The sequence below is a fragment of the Tachyglossus aculeatus genome, chromosome 2 (assembly GCF_015852505.1).
Source record: "Tachyglossus aculeatus isolate mTacAcu1 chromosome 2, mTacAcu1.pri, whole genome shotgun sequence".
NCBI classification, from domain to species: domain Eukaryota; kingdom Metazoa; phylum Chordata; class Mammalia; order Monotremata; family Tachyglossidae; genus Tachyglossus; species Tachyglossus aculeatus.
Genome location: NC_052067.1, coordinates 169992257 through 170004608, shown reverse-complemented (window position 1 = coordinate 170004608; position 12352 = coordinate 169992257). Strand labels below are relative to the sequence as shown.

At 45.5% G+C, this 12352-nt stretch overlaps 1 protein-coding gene across 1 annotated transcript in view; it reads right to left on the bottom strand.

The window, feature by feature from the left end:
- The window catches only part of ABCC9 (ATP binding cassette subfamily C member 9), a 351651-nt gene that overhangs the window by 258516 nt on the left and 80783 nt on the right, over positions 1–12352 (bottom strand). The window contains exons 9-11 of the mRNA XM_038765661.1: positions 11222–11377; positions 4768–4902; positions 2426–2588 (exon numbers count right to left, since the gene is read on the bottom strand). Coding sequence (XP_038621589.1) covers positions 2426–2588; positions 4768–4902; positions 11222–11377 — 454 coding nt within the window. The remainder of the gene's footprint in view (positions 1–2425; positions 2589–4767; positions 4903–11221; positions 11378–12352) is intronic.

The window sequence follows — 12352 nt, the reverse complement described above, 5'->3', positions numbered from 1 at the left end:
GGCCCAGAGAAGCAAAGTGACTTGCCCAAGGTCACCCAGCAGCGCACAGGTGGCGTAGCTGAGATTCATTCATTCATTCATTTATTGAGCGCTTACTGTGTGCAGAGCACTGGACTAAGCGCTTGGGAAGTACATATAGAGATGGTCCCTACCCAACAACATGCTTACAGTCTAGAAGGGGGAGATGGACAACAAAAAAAAACATGTGGACAGGTGTCAAGTCGTCAGAACAAATAGAATTAAAGCTAAATGCACATCATTAGCAAAATGAATAGAATAGTAAATATGTACAAGTAAAATAAATACAGTAATAAATCTGTACAAGCATATATACAGGTGGGGGGGGAAGAAGGTAGGGTGGGGGAGATGGGGAGGAGGAGAGGAGATTAGAACCCAGGGCTCACAGTCTTAATCCCCATTTTACAGATGAGGGAACTGAGGCCCAGAGAGGTGAAGTGACTTGTCCAAGGTCGCACGGCTGATAAGTGACGGAGCCGGGATTTGAACCCCTGACCTCTGACTCCAAAGCCCGGGCTCTTTCCACTGAGCCATGCTATTTCTCCACCTACCTCCTTCCCCTCCCCACAGCACCTGTATATATGTTTGTACAGATTTATCACTCTATTTATTTTACTCGGACATATTTACTATTCTATTGATTTTGTTTATGAGGTGCATCTAGCTTTACTTCTGTTTATTCTGACGACTTGAAACCTGTCCACATGTTTTGTTTGGGTTGTCTGTCTCCCCCTTCTAGACTGTGAGCCCATTGTTGGGTAGATAACGTCTCTATATGTTGCCAACTTGGACTTCCCGAGCGCTTAGTACAGTGCTCTGCACACAGTGAGTGCTCAATAATATTTATTACTCTATTTATGTATTTTATTTGTACATATTTATTCCATTTATTTTATTTGTTAATATGTTTTGTTTTGTTCTCTGTCTCCCCCTTCTAGACTGTGAGCCCGCTGTTGGGTAGGGACTGTCTCTGTTGCCACCTTGTACTTCCCAATCAATCAATCAATCGTATTTATTGAGCGCTTACTATGTGCAGAGCACTGTACTAAGCGCTTGGGAAGTACAAATTGGCATCACATAGAGACAGTCCCTACCCAACAGTGGGCTCACAGTCTAAAAGGGGGAGACAGAGAACAGAACCAAACATACCAACAAAATAAAATAAGTAGGATAGAAATGTACAAGTAAAATAAATAAATAAATAGATAAATAGAGTAATAAATATGTACAACCATATATACATATATACAGGTGCTGTGGGGAAGGGAAGGAGGTAAGACGGGGGGATGGAGAGGGGGACGAGCACTAAGTACAGTGCTCTGCACACAGTAAGCGCTCAATAAATACGATTGAATGAATGAATGAATGAATGAATGATGGCCTGGCCCAGAGTCTATCCACTAGGCCACTCTGCTTCCCTCGTGAGCTACTCAACCCAGAGAAGGGACAAGAACCTTAAGAGTGAGTTTCAAAATCCGAATTACTTGACTCCAACAACTCGCCATCTTTTGTGGACTGAAACCCACACTATACCAGGCAAGGACCATCATCATCAATCGTATTTATTGAGCGCTTACTGTGTGCAGAGCACTGTACTAAGCGCTTGGGAAGTACAAGTTGGCAACATATAGAGACAGTCCCTACCCAACAGTGGGCTCACAGTCTAAAAGGGGGAGACAGAGAACAAAACCGAACATACTAACAAAATAAAATAAACAGAATAGATATGTACAAGTAAAATAAATAAATAAATAAATAGAGTAACAAATATGTAAAAACATATATACATATATGCAGGTGCTGTGGGGAAGGGAAGGTGGTGAGATGGGGGGATGGAGGGGGGCGAGGGGGAGAGGAAGGAAGGGGCTCAGTCTGGGAAGGCCTCCTGGAGGAGATGAGCTCTCAGTAGGGCCTAGGACCACCTCTCCCCTTAACAGAGAAGCAGCATGGCTCAGTGGAAAGAGCCCGGGCTTTGGAGTCAGAGGTCATGGGTTCAAATCCCGGCTCCGCCACTTATCAGCTGTGTGACTTTGGGCAAGTCACGTCACTTCTCTGTGCTTCAGTGACCTCATCTGTAAAATGGGGATTAAGGCTGTGAGCCGCACGTGGGACAACCTCATCACCTTGTAACCTCCCCAGCGCTTAGAACACTGTTTTGCACATAGTAAGCGCTTAATAAATGCCATCATTAGTATTATTATTAAGGGACTAGAACCTTAAGAGTGAGTTTCAAAATCTGAATTACTTGCCTGTGTTCTCCGACAGCTCCCCATCTTTTGTGGACTGAAACCCACAATATACCAGGCAAGGACCACCTCTCCCCTTAACAAATACCATTATTATTGTTATCATTATTATTATTGTTGTTAATAAACCCTTGAACACGGTTTGGGGCCCCCGAACTTACTGGACAGAGATGTGTAAAGGGCGAAAGTCTTGAGACTGCTTAGTTCTTTCATTCTGGTGTCCTCCACGCTCGTACAAAATATGTGCTCCCAGGCATACAGCTTTAAAAGTTTTATTCCTTTCAGTATTTCATTGGTTTTCTTCAGCCGTTCGGTAGAATAATCCTGTAAGCAAAGGAAGAATGTGTAGACATGATCCCTGCCTTTGAGTGAAGGAGAAGCAGCGTGGCTCAGTGGAAAGAGCCCGGGCTTTGGAGTCAGAGGCCATGGGTTCAAATTCCGGCTCCGCTGATTGTCAGCTGTGTGACTTTGGACAAGTCACTTCACTTCTCTGGGCCTCAGTGACCTCATCTGGAAAATGGGGATTAAGACTGGGAGCCCCACGTGGGACAACCTGATCACCTTGTAACCTCCCCAGTGCTTAGAACAGTGCTTGGCACATAGTAAGTGCTTAACCAATGCCATTATTATTATCATAATATACACACAAGTGCTGTGGGGCGGGGAGGGGGTAGAGCAGAGGGAGGGAGTGGGGGCAATGGGGAGGGGAGGAGGAGCAGAGGAAAAGGGGGGCCTCAGTGTGGGAAGGCCTCCTGGAGGAGGGGAGCTCTCAGGAGGGCTTTGAAGGGGGGAAGAGAGCGAGTTTGGTGGATGTGAGGAGGGAGGAAATTCCGGGCCAGGGGGAGGACATGGGCCAGGGGTTGACGGCGGGATGGGCGAGAACGAGAACGAGGCCTAACGGTGAGGAGATGAGCGGCAGCAGAGGAGCAGAGGGTGCGGGCAGTTCATTGTGGGCAGGGAACATGTCTTCTACCCGTCATATTATACCCTCCCAACCTCTGTCCAGCGCTCCCAGCTCCACCACTTCTCAGCTGTGTGACTTTGGGCAAGTCACTTAACTTCTCTGTGCCTCAGTTACCTCATCTGGAAAATGGGGACTAAGATGGTGAGCCCCACATGGGACAACCTGATCACCTTCCCTCCTCCAGGAGGCCTTCCCAGACTGAGCCTCCTCCTTCCTCTCTCCCTCTTCCCCCTCCCCATCCTCCGGCCTTAGCTCCTTCCCCTCCCCACAGCACCTGTATATATGTTTGTATGGATTTATTACTCTATTTTATTTGTACAAATTTATTCTATTTATTTTATTTTGTTACTATGTTTTGTTTTGTTGTCTGTCTCCCCCTTCAAGACTGTGAGCCCGCTGTTGGGTAGGGACCGTCTCTATATATTGCCAACTTGTACTTCCCAAGCGCTTAGTACAGTGCTCTGCACACAGTAAGCTCTTAATAAATACGATTGAATGAATGAATGAATGTAACCTCCCAAGCACTTAGAACAGTGCTTTGCACATAGTAAGCTCCTAATAAATGCCATTATTATTATTACACACAGTAAGCACTCAAGAAATACGGTTGAAGGAATGAATGAATAGTGATGGTGTTTGTTAATAATAATAATAATAATGATGATGGCATTTGTTAAGCGCTTACTATGTGCAAAGCACAGTTCTAAGCACTGGGGGAATACAAGGTGATCAGGTTGTCCCACGTGGGGCTCGCAGTCTTAATCCCCATTTTACAGATGAGGGAACTGAGGCCCAGAGAATCAATCAATCAATCGCATTTATTGAGCGCTTACTGTGTGCAGAGCACTGTACTAAGCGCTTGGGAAGTCCAAGTTGGCAACATATAGAGACAGTCCCTACCCAACAGTGGGCTCACATAGAAGGGGGAGACAGAGAACAAAATCAAACATATTAACAAAATAAAATAAATAGAATAGATATGTACAAGTAAAATAAATAAATGAATAGAGCAATAAATATGTACAAACATATATACAGGTACTGTGGGGAAGGGAAGGAGGTAAGATGGGGGGGATGGAGAGGGAGAGGAAGGAGAAGTGAAGTGACTTGCCCAAAGTCACACAGCTGACAATTGGCGCAGCTGGGATTTGAACCCGTGACCTCTGACTCCAAAGCCCAGGCTCTTTCCACTGAGCCACGCTCACTATGCGCCAAGCACTGTTTTAATAATAATGATCACATTTATTAAGCGCTTACTATGTGCAGAGCACTGTTCTAAGCGCTGGGGGGGGGATACAAGGTGATCAAGTTGGCCCACATGGGGCTCACAGTCTTTATCCCCATTTTACAGATGAGGTAACTGAGGCCCAGAGAAGTCAAGTGACTTGCCCAGGGTCACACAGCAGACACGTGGCAGAGCCGGGATTCGAACCCATGACCTCTGACTCCAAAGCCCGGGCTCTTTCCACTGAGCCACGCTGCTCCCCAGATGGTGGGGTAAAGGGGGCTCAGGGGTGGGGAGAAATGGGGGGTCCTCACCAACGTGCTCTTCTGGGCCTCGGCCAGTTTGGTGGCGATGAAGTACTGGATGGGAGCGAGGAGGACGATGACCGCGGCCCCCACCAACGCGCTGGACCCCAACAAGTTGTAGAGCAGAATCACCCCCATGATGATCTGCGGAGAAACAGGGGCCGAGAGGGAGACGGGGTCATTCATTCATTCATTCAATCAGATTTATTGAGCACTGACTGTGTGCAGAGCACTGAACTAAACGCTTGGAAAGTACAATTTATTCATTTCATTCATTCAATCGTATTTACTGTGTGCAGGGCACTTTACTAAGCACTTGGGAAGTCCAAGTTGGCAACATACAGAGACGGTCCCTACCCAACAGTGGGCTCACAGTCTGGAAGGGGGAGACAGAGAACAAAACAAAACGTAGTAACAAAATAAAATAAACAGAATATGTACAAATAAAATAAATGGAGTAATAAATCCGTACAAGTGCTTAGTACAGTGCTCCATCTACCCCTCCCATCCGCACGGCATTTAAGTACATATCTGTACTTTATTTATTTCTATTGATGTCTACCTCCTCCCCTCTAGACTCTAAGCTCTTTGTGGGCAGGGAATGTGTCTGTCTATTGTTGCATTGTCCTCTCCCAAGCACTTAGTACAGTGCTCTTCACACAGTTAGCGCTTAATAAATACAATTGAATGAATGAATATGTGAGCAATAAAGAGACACATTCCCTGCCCACAACGAGCTTAAAGTCTGGAAGGGGGGACAGACATTAACAGAAATCAATAAATGAATAAATTATAGATAATAATAATAATGATAATGGTATTTGTTAAGCACTTACTATGTGCCAAGCACTGTTCTAAGCGCTGGGGAGGGTACAGGGTGATCAGGTTGTCCCACGTGGGGCTCACAGTCTTAATCCCCGTTTTACAGATGAGGTCACTGAGGCTCAGAGAAGTTAAGTGACGTGATCAAGGTCACACAGCAGACATGTGGCGGAGCTGGGATTCGAACCCATGACCTCTGACTCCAAAGCCCGTGCTCTTTCCACTGAGCCACGCTGCTTCACCAATAATAATAATGATAATGAATATCGTATCAATCAATACGATTGATTGATAATGGTATTTGTTAAGCGCTAACTGTGTGCCAAGCACCGTTCTAAGCACAGGAGGGTATACGCGGTGATCAGATTGTCTTACGTGGGGCTCACAGTCTTCATCCCCATTTTCCAGATGAGTTAGCTGAGGCCTAGAGAAGTGAAGCGGCTTGCCCAAAGTCACACAGTTGACAAGTGGCGGAGACGGGATTAGAACCCATGACCTCTGACTCCCAAGCCCGAGCTCTTTCCACTGAGCCACGCCGCTTCTCCGGGTTGTTGCGTAGGGACCGTCTCTAGATGTTGCCGACTTGTACTTCCCAAGCGCTTAGTACAGTGCTCTGCACACAGTAAGTGCTCAATAAATATGATTGAATGAATAAATTTCTAATGATCCTGTTCTCCAGGCAGACCTAAGAACACCGAGGAGCCTCCATCCCTCCTGGATTGTGAACTCTGGCAGGGACAGAGACTTTGTCCCATCCCATTGTCTGGTCCCTTTCCCCACGCTTAATACAGTGCTTGGAATGGAGTGAGCGCTTTAAGGAGGAGTGGCAGGGTGGATTTGCCACTTCCTTTTAATTCATTCATTCATTCATTCCATTGTATTTATTGAGCGCTTGCTGTGTGCAGAGCACTCGTGGCTCAGTGGAAAGAGCCCGGGCTTTGGAGTCAGAGGTCATGGGTTCAAATCCAACTGTCAGCTGTGTGACTATGGGCAAGTCACTTCACTTCTCTGGGCCTCAGTGACCTCATCTGGAAAATGGGGATTAAGACTGTGAGCCTCCCGTGGGACAACCTGATCACCTTGTAACCTCCCCAGCGCTTAGAACAGTGCTTTGCACATAGTAAGTGCTTAATAAATGCCATCATTATTATTATTATTACAAGTTGGCAACATATAGAGACGGTCCCTACCCAACAGCAGGCCATGGCCCAAGTGTTTAATAATAATAATAATAATGGCGTTTATTAAGCGCTTACTATGTGCCAAGCACTGTTCTAAGCACTGGGGAGGTTACAAGGTGATCAGGTTGTCCCACAGGGGGCTCACAGTCAATCCTCATTTTACAGATGAGGGAACTGAGGCACAGAGAAGTGAAGTGAGAGCTCACCTCCTCCAGGAGGCCTTCCCAGCCAGACTGAGCCCCCTCCTTCCTCTCCCCCTCCTCCTCCTCCCCATCCCCCCCGCCTTACCTCCTTCCCCTCCCCACAGCACCTGTATATAAGTATATATGTTACTTGGACTTCCCAAGCGCTTAGTATCGTGTTCTGCACCTGTATATATGTATATATGTTGGTACGTATTTATTACTCTATTTATTTATTTTACTTGTACATATTTATTCTATTTATTTTATTTTGTTAATATGTTTGGTTTTGTTGTCTGTCTCCCCCTTCTAGGCTGTGAGCCCGCTGTTGGGTAGGGACCGTCTCTATATGTTGCCAACTTGGACTTCCCAAGCGCTTAGTACAGTGCTCTGCATACAGTAAGCGCTTAATAAATACGATTGAATGAATGAATATGTTTGTACATATTTATTACTCTATTTATTTTGCTTGTACATATTTATTCTATTTATTTTATTTTGTTAATATGTTTTGCTTTGTTGTCTGTCTCCCCCTTCTAGACTGTGAGCCCGCTGTTGGGTAGGGACCGTCTCGAGATGTTGCCAATTTGGACTTCCCAAGCACTTAGTACAGTTCTCTGCACACAGCAAGCGCTCAATAAATACGATTGATGATGATGATGATGATGATGTTTTGCTTTGTCGTCTGTCTCCCCCTTCTAGACTGTGAGCCCACTGTTGGGTAGGGACCGTCTCTATATGTTGCCAACTTGAACTTCCCAAGCGCTTAGTACAGTGCTCTGCACACAGAAAGCGCTCAATAAATACGATTGAATGAATGGATGAAAGCGAGCGCTTAATGGAAGAGGAGGAGGGTGGATTTGCCACTTCCTTTTCCACTTGGAGCCATGGCCCAAGTGTTTAATAATAATAACAATAATGGCATTTATTAAGCGCTTACTATGTGCAAAGCACTGTTCTAAGCGCTGGGGAGATTACAAGGTAATCAGGTTGTCCCACAGGGGGCTCACAGTCAATCCTCATTTTCCAGATGAGGGAACTGAGGCCCAGAGAAGTGAAGTGACCTGCCTAAAGTCACACAGCTGACAATTGGCGGAGCCGGGATTTAAACCCATGAACACTGACTCCAAAGCCCGGGATCTTTCCACTGGGCCACGCTGCTTCTCTAGCACAGCGCAGCTCCTCAGGAATCTCCAGTGGTGGTCCAACCACCTCCGCATCAAACAAAAACTGGTCGCCGTCGACTTTAAAACCGTCCATCCCCTTGCCCCTCCTCCCTCACCTCCCTTCTCTCCTTCTCCCTCCCATCCCGCACCCTCCGCTCCATCCACACCTCATTGGCATACCTCCTCCAGGAGGCCTTCCCAGACTGAGCCCCTTCCTTCCTCTCCCCCTCGTCCCTCTCTCCATCCCCCCCATCTTACCTCATTCCCTTCCCCACAGCACCTGTATATATGGATATATGTTTGTACAGATTTATTACTCTATTTATTTATTTATTTTATTTGTACATATCTATTCTATTTATTTTATTTTGTTAGTATGTTTGGTTTGTTCTCTGTCTCCCCCTTTTAGACTGTGAGCCCACTGTTGGGTAGGGACTGTCTCTATATGTTGCCAATTTGTACTTCCCAAGTGCTTAGTACAGTGCTCTGCACATAGGAAGCGCTCAATAAATACGATTGATGATGATGATGATGATGATTGGCACCCTGGGATTTAATATTTATTCTCCTTCCTACTTCGGCTGTGAACCCCCTTTGGGAGGGACTATGTCCCACCTGATCACCTAGCGTCTACCCCAGTGCTTAGACCAGTGCATGGCACACCGACAGCTTTTGAAAACCACTATTATGATGACGAGGGTATTTGTTAAGCGCTTATTACGTGCCGAGCACTGATCTAAGTGTTGGGGTGGATACAAGGTGATCGGGTTGCCCCACGTGGGGGTCACGGTTTTCATCCCCATTTTACAGATGAGAGAACTGAGGCCCAGAGAACGGAGGTGACTTGCCCAGGGTCACGCAGCAGACAAGTGGCGGAGGCGGGATTAGAACCCGCGACCTCTGACTCCCAAGCCTGAGCTCTTTCCACTGAGCCACACCGCTTCTCTGGGCAGACAGGAGGCATTTCTAAGCCTGGGCTCTTTCCACTAAGCCGTGCCGTTTTTCTAGACTGTGAGCCCACTGTTGGGTAGGGACCGTCTCTATATGTTGCCAACTTGGACTTCCCAAGCGCTTAGTACAGTGCTCTGCACACAGTAAGTGCTCAATAAATAGGATTGATTGATTGATTGATTCTCACTTTTTACTTATTGTGTATTACTATTATTAATTCTGATTTCCAGGATTTCCCCTGCCATCAGAGGCAAATCCCTAATCCCAGCTTCCCCACATGCCTGTTGTGTGACCTTGGACAAGTCACTTCACTTTTCTGGGCCTCAGTTCCCTCATCTGTAAAATGGGGATGAAGACTGTGAGCCCCCCATGGGACAACCTGATCATCTTGTATTCCCCCCTAGCGCTTAGAACAGTGCTTGGCACATAGAAAGGGCTTAATTACCATCATTATCATTATCATCATTACCTTGTATCTACCCCAGTGCTTAGAACAGTGTATGACACACAGTAAACTTCGGAAAAGTACTATTATTATTATTATTATTACTATTATTAACCATTCTATTTATTTTATTAATTTAATATGTTTTGTTTTGTTGTCTTTCTCCCCCTTCTAGACTGTGAGCCCACTGTTGCGTAGGGACCGTCTCTATATGCTGCTAACTTGTACTTCCCAAGCGCTTAGTACAGTGCTCTGCACACAGTAAGCGCTCAATAAATACGATTGAATGAATTTCCGGGATCTCCCCTGCCATTAGGGGCTAATCCTTAGTCTCAATTCCCCCACATGTCCGCTGTGTGACTTTGGGCAAGTCGCTTCACTTCTCTGGGCCTCAGTTCCCTCATCATCATCATCATCAATCGTATTTATTGAGCGCTTGCTGTGTGCAGAGCACTGTACTAAGCGCTTAGCACTGTAAAATGGGGATGAAGACTGAGCCCCATGTGGGACAACCTGATTACCCTGTATCTTCCCCAGCGCTTAAAACAGTGCTTGGCACGTAGTAAACGCTTAACAAATGCCTTCATCATTATCATTATCATTATAATAGGACTTAACAAGAATAATAATGATAATAATAATGATAACGATGATGGTATTTAAGCACTTAACAAATGCCATCATTATTATTATTATTATTATTATTATTACTATAGGCCTTAACACTAATAATTATAATGATGATAATAATGATGGTATTATTGGACTGAGCCCCTTCCTTCCTCTTCCCCTCGTCCCCTTCTCCATCCCCCCATCTTACCTCCTTCCCTTCCCCACTGCACCTGTATATATGCATATATGTTTGTACATATTTATTACTCTATTTATTCATTTTACTTGTCCATATCTATTCTATTTATTTTATTTTGTTAGTATGTTTGGTTTTGTTCTCTGTCTCCCCCTTTTAGACTGTGAGCCCTCTGTTGGGTAGGGACTGTCTCTATATGTTGCCAACCTGTACTTCCCAAGCGCTTAGTACAGTGCTCTGCACACAGTAAGCACTCAATAAATACGATTGATGATGATGATGATAATAATAATGATAATGGTATAATAATAATAATAATGATGGCATTTATTAAGCACTTACTATGTGCAGAGCACTGTTCTAAGCGCTGGGGGGATACAAGGTGATCAAGTTGTCCCACGTGGGGCTCACAGTCTTAATCCCCATTTTACAGATGAGGTAACAGGCGCAGAGAAGTTAAGTGACTTGCCCAAGGTCACACAGCAGACATGTGGTGGAGTCGGGATTTGAACCCATGCCCTCTGACTCCAAAGCCCGTTCTCTTTCCACTGAGCCACGCTGCTTCCCCTATGGTATGGTATGGTATGGTATGGTATGGTATGGTATTTATTAAGAACTTAACAAATGCCATCATCATTATTATTATTATTATTACTATAGAACTTAACACTAATAATAATAATGATGATAATAATGATGGTATTTATTAAGCGCTTACTATGTGCCAGGCACTGTACTAAGCACTGGGGTAGATGCAAGTAAACTGGGTTGGACAAGGTCCCTGTCACCCGTGGAGCTCACAGTCTCCATCCCCATTTTCCAGATGAGGGAACTGAGGCCCAGAGAAGGGAAGTGACTCGGCTGAGGTCACACAGCAGAGGGGCGGCGGAGCGGGGATGGGACTGTACCTGGACTGGCATTGCCCAGAGATTGGGGCAGAGGAAGAGGAACCACATGAGTTGGTTCGTTTCTATGGCAACCAGGTTATTGATCTGGCCGAGCGTCATCTCTCCCATGGACAGGTTCGAAGTGGAGAGCCTCAGGATCTTGTTGTAGATCATGGCCTGCAAAGGGAGACGGGAGACACACGGAATGATCAGAAGGCGGGAAACACGCAAAATGATTATCATTATTTTAAAAAATTGGCATTCATTATGCGCTTACTATGTGCCAAGCACTGCTCTAAGCGCTGGGGAGGTTACAAGGTGATCAGGTCATCCCATGTGGGTCTCACAGTCTTAATCCCCATTTTACAGATGAGACAACTGAGGCCCAGAGAAGTGGCTTGACCAAATCAATCAATCAATCAATCATATTTATTGAGCGCTTACTATGTGCAGAGCACTGGACTAAGCGCTTGGGAAGTACAAATTGGCAACATATAGAGACAGTCCCTACCCAACATTGGGCTCACAGTCTAAAAGGGGGAGACAGAGAACAAAACCAAATATACTAACAAAATAAAATAAATAGAATAGATATGTACAAGTAAAATGAATAAATAAATAAATAGAGTAATAAATCTGTACAAACATATATCCATATATCCAGGTGCTGTGGGGAAGGGAAGGAGGTAAGATGGGGGGGATGGAGAGGGGGACGAGGGGGAGAGGAAGGAAGGGGCTCAGTCTGGGATAATAATAATAATAATGATGGCATTTGTTAAGCACTTACTATGTGCATAGCACTGTTCTAAGCGCTGGGGGGGATACAAGTTGTCCCACGTGGGGCTCATAGTCTTAATCCCCATTTTACAGATGAGACAACTGAGGCCCAGAGAAGTGAAGTGGCTTGACCAAAGTCACACAGATGACAATTGGTAGAGCCAGGATTTGAACCCATGCCCTCTGACTCCAAAGCCCGGGCTCTTTCCACTGAGCCACGCTGCTTCTCTTAAAAGATGGTATTTGTTAAGCGCTTACCATGTGCCAGGCACTGTTTTAAGCGCTGGGGTAGATGGAGCACATTATCTTGTATTTACCCCAACGCTTAGAACAGTGCCTGGCACATAGAAAGCTCTTAACAAATACCATAATTAT